Source organism: Cardiocondyla obscurior, linkage group LG12, assembly GCF_019399895.1.
Source record: "Cardiocondyla obscurior isolate alpha-2009 linkage group LG12, Cobs3.1, whole genome shotgun sequence".
NCBI classification, from domain to species: domain Eukaryota; kingdom Metazoa; phylum Arthropoda; class Insecta; order Hymenoptera; family Formicidae; genus Cardiocondyla; species Cardiocondyla obscurior.
Genome location: NC_091875.1, coordinates 1963790 through 1974897, shown reverse-complemented (window position 1 = coordinate 1974897; position 11108 = coordinate 1963790). Strand labels below are relative to the sequence as shown.

Sequence of the window (11108 nt, the reverse complement as noted above, 5' to 3'; positions counted from 1 at the left end):
AGTGCTTGGGTCTCGTTTCTGCGGCACGTGCCGCGAATTCGGCGCAAAGTAGTGTACTTTTTTTTTTCTGACTTACCGATTACCCCAGTCCACTTTATTGATTATCCTCAGCTTCAGCTCTCGCGTCTGATCGGTGGTGAGAGTCCCGGCCAAAAGTTGCCGCCGCCATTCCAACAGCTCTCGCATCACTTTCCGCAGCGCATTGAATTTGTACTCCTCGCGTTCCTGCATTAGACAGCGACGGTCAAGGATCACGTTTTAAATCGCCGAAAAGGTCTTATACACATTTGCGAAGCGAAGGAAAAATTAAATAGAAAATTATATTTTAAAAAATCTAAAGTTACAGGATTGATAAAGATAGGACAGAGTTATTTCTATTGTCAGAAGATCTCTATTAATATCAAGACGTATCAATGGTATGGAAATTTTTAATATGCATGTCTACAAAGCCAAGGAAGACAATAGAAATGAACGAGGAAGTAAGAGAAGATCGCAGGGTTCTCTTCATCGATCGTACTTTTAATAACGGGAAAGTATCTAGTTTCAACCGGAATGCAAGGTATATATCTTTTCATTTCGTAATGAAAGAAGAGGAAAGAGAAGGAGGGATGGGGGGGGAGGGTAAGAAGAAATACAAAATCCGGTGTACTCACCACGTACAGCCTCTTCCAAATGCCGCCCCATTCCCGCAAGACCAGAGTGACTTCCCGAACCACCGGGTCCTCCAATGGTATAACGGACTCAAAGAGACCTTCATTGTCGATTTTGCAGGGCTTTAAATGCACGTAGGAACTCGGGAAGATCCCCTTCACCGCGCGATTCTTCGTCGAAAAGCCTCTATACCAGCCTGGAATCGTTGGGAATCCCATTTCAGTTGCGTTTCACCAAATGCATTCGACTTACGTCTGGCGGTTTAATATTTCTCGCACGAGGAACGACACAGGCGTGCCACGAGCGTAAATACCGCGCCATAGCTGCCGGTAATTTAGAGACGACAATGCCGAATATTAATATCAATAATAAAATTAATTATTACAAAGCAGCGCCGTTTAATTATATATTACAATTAATATTAGTCAACGTAATCATCCTTGCATGAGTTTATGAAACACAGTGATTTTCCATCTGCTTTATTCGCGTAAATAAATTTCTGCAAAATTACGGCAAAGTTGTAAATATATTTAAAGGAAATTTTAAATTAATTTTAGAAGATTAATTGAACAAATTTGGCTAAACTAATATATAGTATATACATATATATATATATATATATATATATATATATATATAATTATTAATAAATTAATAACAAAAGTTAAAATAAGTCAGCGAAAAATAATAAATCAATGCAACGTTTTCGAAACGTGAAACAAATATACCCGCACAGTCTCTTTAATATTTGCACCTCCGGATCGCTTCCAGCGATCCGTCCGATCCAGGATGCGCGACGGCATTCACATTATCGCGCTTCCTGGAGCCATTATCTCCTTTGATCATAAACGGTGCTCGTCATCGGCAACGGAGTGCATCGATTTCGCTCGTACGAGAGATCAAGATAAGATCGGATTTGCGTACCCGCACACTCCTCGAGAATCTGCACGGTTTCTCCAATTTCCAATGGTAATCCGTACCGCGTGTCCCCTCGCCAGTTGTACACAGCTGCGAAAGAAATCATAACAGACGTTATTATCGAGAGAATATGCGCCGTCGCGATGCGACGTGGTGATATTTTTAATGGAGATCGCTGCCGTCATTCACAAGCTAACTGGATCTCGTTACATCGCCGGCGTAAACTAACGCGCGACTACAAACGATAACGGCGAATAGCACGCGATCAAGCGGCGTGAGGCCTGTCTGCTTGTAACGCGGCTTGTTAGCAGCGCATTATCACAGCTCTCGATTATTAATTGATCAAGTAATTAATCGACACCGTCGGGTTACGTCGTAGGGTGAGAATTAAAAATGGCGCTAGATAAAAATGTGTAACAATCTGCGTCTATAAAATTTATATATTAATTTTAATTTAATTTTTCTTTCTTTTTTTTTTTTCCGTGTGTATGTTAATATTACATCATTCTGCGTACTTGTAATGAATATTAAATTAAATTAAATGCTTGTCGTATATTTATGTAATACTAATTGTACGTTGTTCGTACAATAGCGTGCTTTTTTACTTGATATGACATGCATTGTTGAGTGAGTAATATCGCTAAGTGATAAGATTTCACCGTGCTTAGAGATACGGCGAATTATGTCAAATCTATATATATATATATTTCCGCGAGTGCACTTTTCCAGGCATTTTGCTTAACGCGACGGTAACCTAACCTAACCTGTCCTTATGCCCGCGGTAATAATGGGTCCAATCGGGTTGATGATTTCCTCGGGAAGATTGATTGCGCGGGTTTCTTTCCGAGAATTATCAACCACGATAAGCCGGGATACCGGATATGCGCAGCGATGCACGTATGACGAGCCAGTTTCCGGTCCTCGGTCGCTGGAGAATCGCAGGCGAGACGCATCCCAATGAACCTCTACTTCTTTCTCTTTCCCGCGACTGTTTCTCTCTCTCTCTTTCTCTTTCTCTCTTTCCATCTCTTTATGCGAGTTTTTTATACGAGTTTTTATACCAGCCTACGCACGCTGAACAAAAAAGAAATAAAAAACCTACTTCTATTACGGAAATTTAATATATTTATTACATCGTATGCTATTAACTAATACATTATTACAGTGATAAAAATAATATTCGTTATCTGTTTAATTAATTGAAACTAAGTAACGGAGCAGCAACGTATTACAGAAAGCTCGCCAATAACTTTGATAACAGAATACCATTCGTCGTATTTCGGACATCCTGTATACGTTAAATGACATTAGCTCGCGCCCACGTTTAGGACCGTCTGCAAACAACGTGCGTAGGACAGCGTGACACAATTTTTGACAGCCACGCTTCGTGTCGATCGCTCACTTTTTTTTTCTTTTCTTTCTTTCCTTTTTCCTCCACATTCGCGCGCATTCCGTTTCCCGCATATTGATCACCCACGCGCATCATGAAATCTAACGAAATGGAACCGGATGAAAATATAAACGTCGACGGCGCAACGGCGATGTAATTTGCAGGCCGCGTCAATCCCGCGGGACTCGAAACGCTAATTAAAACCAATCGATGCCAAACAGTTGGAAAATATTCAAGGAACAAACGTGTGACGGCGATAATGAATTGGAAACAATTGAATTAGAATTGCATAGCAAAATTTTTGAAGCGTTCCTGTATGCGGCAGGAACAAAAAGGAAACCAAATTCGGATTGCATTGGGAAGTACAAAGGACTTTTACCTTCGTCATCGACGGGACAAATTCGAGCGACGCCGCGACACGTTGTTTTATTTCTTTTTTCTTTCTCCCTTGATTTGCGACCTGTAGAATCGCGAGGACGGAAAAATCGACGGCGCGAAATGTTCAGTGAATGACAAGAATTCTTTTTTATTTTTTTTTTTTTTTTTTTTTTTTTTTTTTTTTGTTTTTTTCTTCCTCGTCGGGAACACAATGAGGTATTTTGCCGCGCGATCCGCAGGTAGAAGCCTGGACAATGCACCGCCACGTGTTCGTTGCGAGAGAGACGGCGCGATCAATAGAATATCACTTATACGCGGAATGTTTTGCGTCACCGAATGGCAGACAGACTATTCCATAGTCCGTCTCTTCTGGCCTTAATCAAAAATATTCCCGTGTAATAGAGACAGATCGACCGACGTTATTCTTTTCTTTTTCGTTCTTTCCTTTTTTCCTTGCGGCTACTTCTCGGAAATTCTCGGACCGCGTGAATTAACTTTTCAGGTCAACAAACGTGCAGTTATCTCGCCGAAGTGACTTGAGCGAAAGGGTGCGAACGCCAGGTATGAAAATACGGTGGAATTGCACGAGGGAAAATCGTTGCTTCGAAGGGAGTTCGATAAAAGTTTTATCAAAAATAAAATGTAGCAATATAAATGGAATATAAAATAAAAATTGCATTTTTTTTAAAATTATTTCTATAAAAGAAAAAAAAAAATGTTAAAATGTTAAAATGTTAAAATGCTACAATGAGGCTCGGAGAAATGAAAATTCTCTTGCTGTTGGAGCTTCGCCACGAGCTAATTGCTAATTAAGCTTTCTGTTCATCTCTCTCTCTCTCCATATAAAAAAAAAATTTTTTTTACAGTAAAAGTTATCTAAATATGCAAAAGGCAAGCTCCGAAAGAATTCCATTTCCTGCATGATGCGGACAAGGGACGAACAGCCCGCGGAGGTGTTCACGTCGCGCTTGCTTTCCCCCATAGCTTTTCCCGGAGAATTAAATCGATAACTCCCTTTCTCGACCGTACGAAACATTCGCAACCGTAGGGGGACCGATCCGGCGGCCATTTCTGTCAGTTCTTCCCCGAATTTTCCATCCACCCTGCGATCCCTTGCGAACCATTTTCTCCCGCGATCCCGGCGCGTCAGCGATGGCTTTTCCTACGCTGCTCGTAGACTTAAAAATACATGACATCCTCAAAGCAAAAAAAGAAAGAAAGAAAAAAAAAAAGCAACGAAAGAGGATAATTTTATAAAGATCGAAATTATTTAATTTCAACGATTTTATAAAAAAAATTATATGCGAAAGTACTCGTCCTTGTTTGAAAGATTTCACTTTCGCAAGGAGAATGGCTCTTGCATGAAATACAATGAATTGTAGAGAAGATTTTACCAGGATGATGGAGATGACGGTAAATAACAATAGCGAGAGGTGAGTTTGCACGAGGGAATCATTAGAGCTCCCGTCTCGCACGCATACACGTGAGCAGAGTCACACGTGCGAAGCCCGCGCGTCGGATATCAATAATGTCGGCGGAGGATAGGGTTGCACGCGTCAGAAGGGTCGTGAAATAAAGACATAAACAATGACATCTGAAATCATAATGCCTTCTCTCGGACCGTCGCGAACAACGCCCTTTCTCGGGCGCGTTTACCTCGAGAAAAACTACCTCCGCTGACGGCAAGTTTCGAAAATAAAAAGCGTGCAAACTCAAGTAAACCGCTTGGCATAATTTAGAAAAATAAAAAAAGAAGAAAAAAAAAATTGAAAAACGCTCGTAAACGCCACTTTCAAACTCTAACAAGCAATATTGAGTCGCACGTTCGATAAATAATGCGACACGACGATAAAGAGCTTGGATTTATTTTCAGCGCGAAAACCGCGGAAACTTTTACCTCCGAGAGATTAAAAAAAAAATAAAAATTTAAGATCGAAATTGAAATGGTTGCAAGCGACAACGCGAAACTGTGCCGGGTACTATTTTCGCCTGTCTTTTAAATTAAAATACAAGTAAAATATACGTATTTATTTAGACGACGCGTACTGTTTGTTCCTCCTTCGTTTCGGATTATCGGATGCGGTGAAGGAATGCAGCGAGACACTCGCGGTTTGCGCTAAATGCCGCCCGGCTATTTTCTGCCGCGGCAAGGTTTTTCGCGCGGCGGAAACGTCGCTTTATGCACGATCATAAAACGTCAAAAGCGCCGGTGGGTCATATCCGAGCAGCGTACATGTAACGTACATACGACACACGCCGGTTGAATTACGGGAGCCTTTCGCGCGCGTAAAATGCGGTTAACAAACGGTGAAGGAGAGCCGGCAGGAAACGCGCCGATAACGTCACTCACATTGTGAGATAGCTGATACTAATATTAACATTTATGTACGGCCGAGCGACTTCGAAAGTTACAGCAACGTTCCCGTCAATAAACATGGGACTCGCGATACATCTTGAAGGACAAAGTTTTACTTCACGCCGAGTTCGGCCCGTCCGACGTTTCATTACGTTCACATAAACTCGAGCGAGACGTTCTTTCGATCAACGCGAAACAAGGCCATTGATAAATTATTTAGTAATTCAGCTATATCCCCGGTTATAAATTATTATTTATTAATTAATATTTCAGAGTGATTATTAATCATAAATGTACGTTTGCGTTAAATTTTGTACGGACTCGTTGCAAAGTTTGAAACAAAAGAGTACAATTGTTATTATTATATGTATATTGCAAATGGGGTAAGTGAATGAAGTATTATGGGACACCGGAAATGGCACGGTGCCGGCGAGACATCCGTAAAAAAAAGGGAACGGCGCTCCGTGGGCTTTTCCGATATTTTCGAGTTAAAATGGATCTGCCTTTGGTGTTCAAGGTTATGGTACGAGGGGCCGCGGTAATGGCAAGAATACAGCATCTGTAGACTTGCCGGCGAAGAGATAGAGAGAAAGAGACGGAGATGAGAGACGGCGTAGTTACGGTTCGACATCTACAGCGATCCCGCTAAAAAGAAATAATGCATAGGGGCATGACCGCGTGAATAGTGCCGTTGGTACATTGGTAGATTGGAAGATTGTGCTTTAATCGCGTCGCCAACGTACACACACGGACCGTGCGAGTCCGGCCGAGAAAAATCCCGGAAGCTGGTCTCGAGCGAGAGGAAAGTCGACGAGCCGTTTCATTTTTCTGATTAAAAAACTTGGGCGACAAAAAGAGAAAAGAAAAAACATTTTTGTAAATCAAGACTTTAGTGACTAAATCGTTATTTGAACCAGCGAATGGTACGCTAACGCGCAAACAAAAAGAGGAGACGCTGAAGAGTTATTTCTCACGCTAATCAACCTTCAGTAAATTTCGCGATGTTGCATCAGACGTTCTCGTTATTTATTCAGGAATTTATTAATTTATTTCATTTTAAATATTTTTTTTTTTTTATATTTAAAAAAAAAACTGTTTTTCTCTCCGTAATTATTCGGCCTGCTCTAAACTTTATCTGATAAATTTTCTAAATATTTATCTTAGATAAATGACTCTATTGAAGAGGCCGATACGAGTAAAAGGAATCAGGGATCGATGATCGGACTTCTCGCCCTGATTAAAGGCGCTATTTATCGGATTAGAGCCGCTCGCACTGCTTGAAAGAAGATTGCGCCGACGGCGATGGTAACGACCTTAAGTCAAGCGGGGATTAGCGCGAGCGTTAATTAATCGCGGAGGAAAAAATACCGTCGGCGAACGTTGTAAATTGACTCTGATTCCGTAGTCCGGGGCCTCCCGTTCGTCGTTCTCGCGCACTTTTCGTCGCGTCAGAGATTCCGACGAGCAGACGGCCACTTAACAGCGGCCAACATCATCGCACGTAGACATACCAGTGATAAAATTTCACTTCCTGCATTTATCTTTCGACCATATCTAGTGAGCACCTAAAACTGCTTTTTTCTAAAAAAAAAAATTTTTTTTTTCTTGAAATATAATTTTCAAACTACTATCTTCTTTCTTTTTTAAAAAAAATATTTTCCTGCATTCTTTGCGTGACCAAAAAGCACTGGCTTTTAATTGGCCTTTTATTAACAGTATCAAAAAGTAGTATTAATTAACCTTCAGATATAATTTCTTCTACTTTATTATTCGCAGACTAGCGATTGTTAAAATAAATCGCGATTTTTTATTCACGGTTCAGGTATTCTGACGCTGAAGAAGCCTCGCGTTTTTTTTTTCTTTTTTGCGAACTTGCTTTCCGTGCTCCGCGCTATACTTCTACTAATGACAAAACACAGTAATTAGCGATACGTCAGGTTTTCTCGTATTTCCGCATGATGTGGAGCTAGAGATAATATCGTGCTGTTGCCGCGACGAAAAATGAACGTCAAACGAGATCCGCATTTGTTTTTTTTTTTTTTTCCTTTTTTCTTTTCTGTTTCAGCGTCCGGTTGAACATTCGAAATTCTGACACGGCGAAATTTCACGCTCGCGAGTTCAACGCTCGGGACGAAAGGTCCACGAGGGAGGCGCGGAGGCGCGAAATCCGGGACCGGCTTGTCAAGCGCGGGTCTTACTACTCGGCTGCGCGATCAATGCATGAATGGAGTACACGCAAAGGCACCCACACGCGCGTAGCACGCACGCACGCATGTTGCCACCGGCGAGAGAGCCCGTCACGAGGAATCCCGCGCGACTTATCACGATCTCGCGTTCCCGTCGATCTCGACAAAGCCGGCCGGGGTCCGCGAGTTTGACAGCTCCGGGCGAGCGCAGCTCGCGAAAAGGAGGCGCCGCGACAAGAAATGAGCGAGGGAAGGGGGAAGGGGGGGAGGGAGGAGGAGAGAGAATGGAAACCGCTTCGCCGTGCACTTAGATAAAGACAACTTACCGACGCCGTACTTGGTGGTCTTCGTCGTCGTCCACATCTCGAGGCACGGTGCCGACGCGCTGCCGACGACGTGAAGTTGGCTGTTGGACAGCTACATACCAAGAGGAGCCCCGTTGCCGCGCGCGTCGTCGAGCGCGTCCGATCTCGCCAAGCCGCGCAGCGGCGACCGCGACAATTTAGCTTGCGTTATCGCGCAAGCCACGAAAACACAAACATTGGGCGTGTTGGACCGCACGTATATCGCGCACTGCGCCGCGACCGACGACAAGCGGCTAACCTCGAAGGCCAAAATTACCGGTGCGGGCCGCGAGCCACGGCCGACTGACGGCAACGCCACTGTCGTCGCCGCCGGTCGCCTCCACCGCCACCTCGCGGTTGATGACGAGTCACGTGAGCTGCACGCGGAGCAGGAAAACAGCGAGAGGCACCGGCGAGGTGATTAGACTGACCGGAAGTGACCGCTCCGAAAGTGCGTGACCGCCATAATGTCGCACGTTCGGCTTGCCGAGGTTAATTTCACGACTGACCAATGAAGAATTCATGCCCTGCGGATGAAAACAACTGTCGAGACGTGGCAAATGTAGAATTATACTGTGCGACTGAACACAGTTTCATTGCTAGTGAAGCTTAACTCCGCGAGCCAAGACACAAGTTTTTTTTTTTTTCTATATAAGTAGAATATGTTCTAAGCTTCACCGCAAGAAATGTACATACATACAAGTGTACAATACGTACAATTTTGTTCGTTGATTATACCCTTGTTGATTACGCGGAGGAAGACTTCAACGTGACTTCAATTCCGGGAAATCGTGATTCCTCGAAGTGTGGAAAACGTATTTCGTTAATCACCTCTCTGAGTTTCGTCCGTAGTGACCAGTGGAATAAGAGGACGACGACACCAGGACCATACACGACAAAGCAGTGCAGATTTTCACAAATCTCGCGAGCCATTAAGGCGGTCGCGTCGACCAATCAATTCCTCCCGCGGCGCGCAGAACCCCATAAAATCCTATGGGAGTTTCCCATCTAGCTATTACCACGGGAAGTCAGGTCAGGTGGTTAAAAAAATCGTTCGAGAAACTCACAGAAACGGTTGCTAACGGTCGCGGCCGGCTCGTCGTTTACGACATCCGTTCAGGATAGTCTCCAGGATCACGACGCAGAATTCGTAGACTCGCCAGGATGCGGCCGGACTCGCGCAGCGTGTCGTTCACGTTCCACCGGGAGGTGCTGAGCGCCAGAAACTCGCCGGAGGCGACGCGAAGGCCGCGGAACCTGCGCCAGCGGCTGCAGGATCGATTCGAGAAAGACCGGAGCTCGGCCGATCCGAAGGAAAAACCGACGAAGGCACCAGCCGACAGGACCTGGAACAACATCAGCCTCGGCAACGTGTCCGCAGACTCGAGGCGAGCGCTGAGAAACGGCGCCGAGAAGCTGTCTAGGACAATATCTTCTGTACGCACCACGTTCGGCACGATATCCCAGGTATAACATTAACAAATAAAACCAGTTGGATTTTACTTTAATTCATGAATATAATTTGTCATTTTAATTACCACAGAATGACTTACTGGAGCGAGAGAGTAACGTTTGATGTAAAAAAAATTGTCCTTCTTTTTGTAGAAATTTAAAAGTTCCACCCGTAGACGCCAGAGACTGGAGGAACAGCAGTCGCCATCCAACATGCAGACACCTCAGACTCGGTCTCGCCAGATTCTAGGCCGCACCCCGACTAAACTGTACAGTCCTTTTGGCATAGAGTCGCCAAGGCACGCTTGGAACAAGGAAAACGAAATTAGCACGCCGGTACGCGCCTCGTCATCGGAATGCAGTATGCGTTACATACCCTGTAGGCCGTTTCGCTTCACGAAAGTAAAGGGGTTCTCGATGCTGAGATAAAAGAAGGGAAGACGCCTTCTCAAAATTATTACATGTCGATCTCTCTTTCTTCCCAGCGAAACGCGGTCAGGTTTTGCGTGCCTTTCGTGCAACATTTGTATCGAATATAATTTATTTACGGAGCCCGTCGCGAGCGACATAAATCCGTTCACGAGCCAGCAATGACTTTCTTTACGCAAGTAGGGATTTTTCAAGTACGCCAGCGTACCTTTCATGATATTTATATCATTCCATTCGCTTCCTTCGCGAGCGCATATCGCAGACTTTCTACTTTTTTACACGTATTTATATAAACGTATACACTTATACATGCATTTATGCAATAACGTTAGGCAATACATGGCAGGGCCAGCATACTTTATACTCAATCGTGTGTCGAAATGGAAATTATCAAAAATATGTATAGAGTTAAGAGTACTATCTTTTTATATAAGCGACACAGCGGTCTCCTGGATGAATTGTTATAATATTCGAAAATGTATTTTAAGTTTGTTGTGTCGTGAGCCGGCGATATTTTACGATTATTCGTTAAAATAATAAAAATTGTTCAACGATAAAAAAACCGGGTCTACATAAATATAGTAAGCTTTAAGCCATAAGAAATTAATCAATTATATTATTCTCTTGAAATTTTGATATAATTGGTCACTTTCTTAAGGCTTAAGACTTACTACACCTAATGTAGACCCGGCCGAAAGAATAATAAGCCGGTAATTTGTACAATGTTAATATTTTCTTCAAAGAGACATCCTTTGCTCCATTGGTTTCTATCCGTTCCAACAGAATCATCGTAAAATACACCGGGCGTGTTAACGATATGTATATATTCCGACACGATTCGCATCAACGATAAAAACGATAACGTAAAGATAAGGCAGCTTAATGTACGGCCTCGTGGCCCTGCTCTCAAGACAAGCAACATATCTAATCTCTAATTTCTATTTATTGGCACAATAATAACGATTTTTACGAAGACGTTACTCGCAAAACCGTCGAACCCATTC

The 11108-nt window shown here is 43.3% G+C and overlaps 2 protein-coding genes across 3 annotated transcripts in view; one reads left to right on the top strand and one right to left on the bottom strand.

Moving 5' to 3' along the window:
- Positions 1-8484, bottom strand: part of Spg (dedicator of cytokinesis spg) — a 44981-nt gene extending 36497 nt beyond the window's left edge. The window contains exons 1-4 of one of the 2 annotated variants that reach the window (XM_070664858.1): positions 8206-8484; positions 1576-1659; positions 654-847; positions 77-225 (exon numbers count right to left, since the gene is read on the bottom strand). In XM_070664858.1, the coding sequence (XP_070520959.1) occupies positions 77-225; positions 654-847; positions 1576-1659; positions 8206-8242 (464 nt within the window). In that variant the 5' untranslated portion in view covers positions 8243-8484. The remainder of the gene's footprint in view (positions 1-76; positions 226-653; positions 848-1575; positions 1660-8205) is intronic. The other variant, XM_070664859.1, reaches the window with a different exon arrangement.
- A 116-nt stretch (positions 8485-8600) lies between these two features.
- LOC139107352 (uncharacterized) lies at positions 8601-11079 on the top strand. Its single transcript, XM_070664919.1, has 2 exons — positions 8601-9690; positions 9829-11079. The coding sequence occupies exons 1-2, from the start codon at positions 9388-9390 to the stop codon at positions 10102-10104; spliced, it is 579 nt and encodes a 192-aa protein (XP_070521020.1). The 5' UTR covers positions 8601-9387; the 3' UTR covers positions 10105-11079.
- The last annotated feature ends 29 nt before the right edge of the window (positions 11080-11108 follow it).

Coding starts and splice junctions, on each gene's coding strand:
- LOC139107352 (XM_070664919.1), top strand. CDS start 9,388: ATGCGGCCGGACTCGCGCAGCGTGTCGTTCACGTTCCACCGGGAGGTG. Junction 9,691..9,828: donor CGTTCGGCACGATATCCCAG/GTATAACATTAA, acceptor TTCTTTTTGTAG/AAATTTAAAAGTTCCACCCG.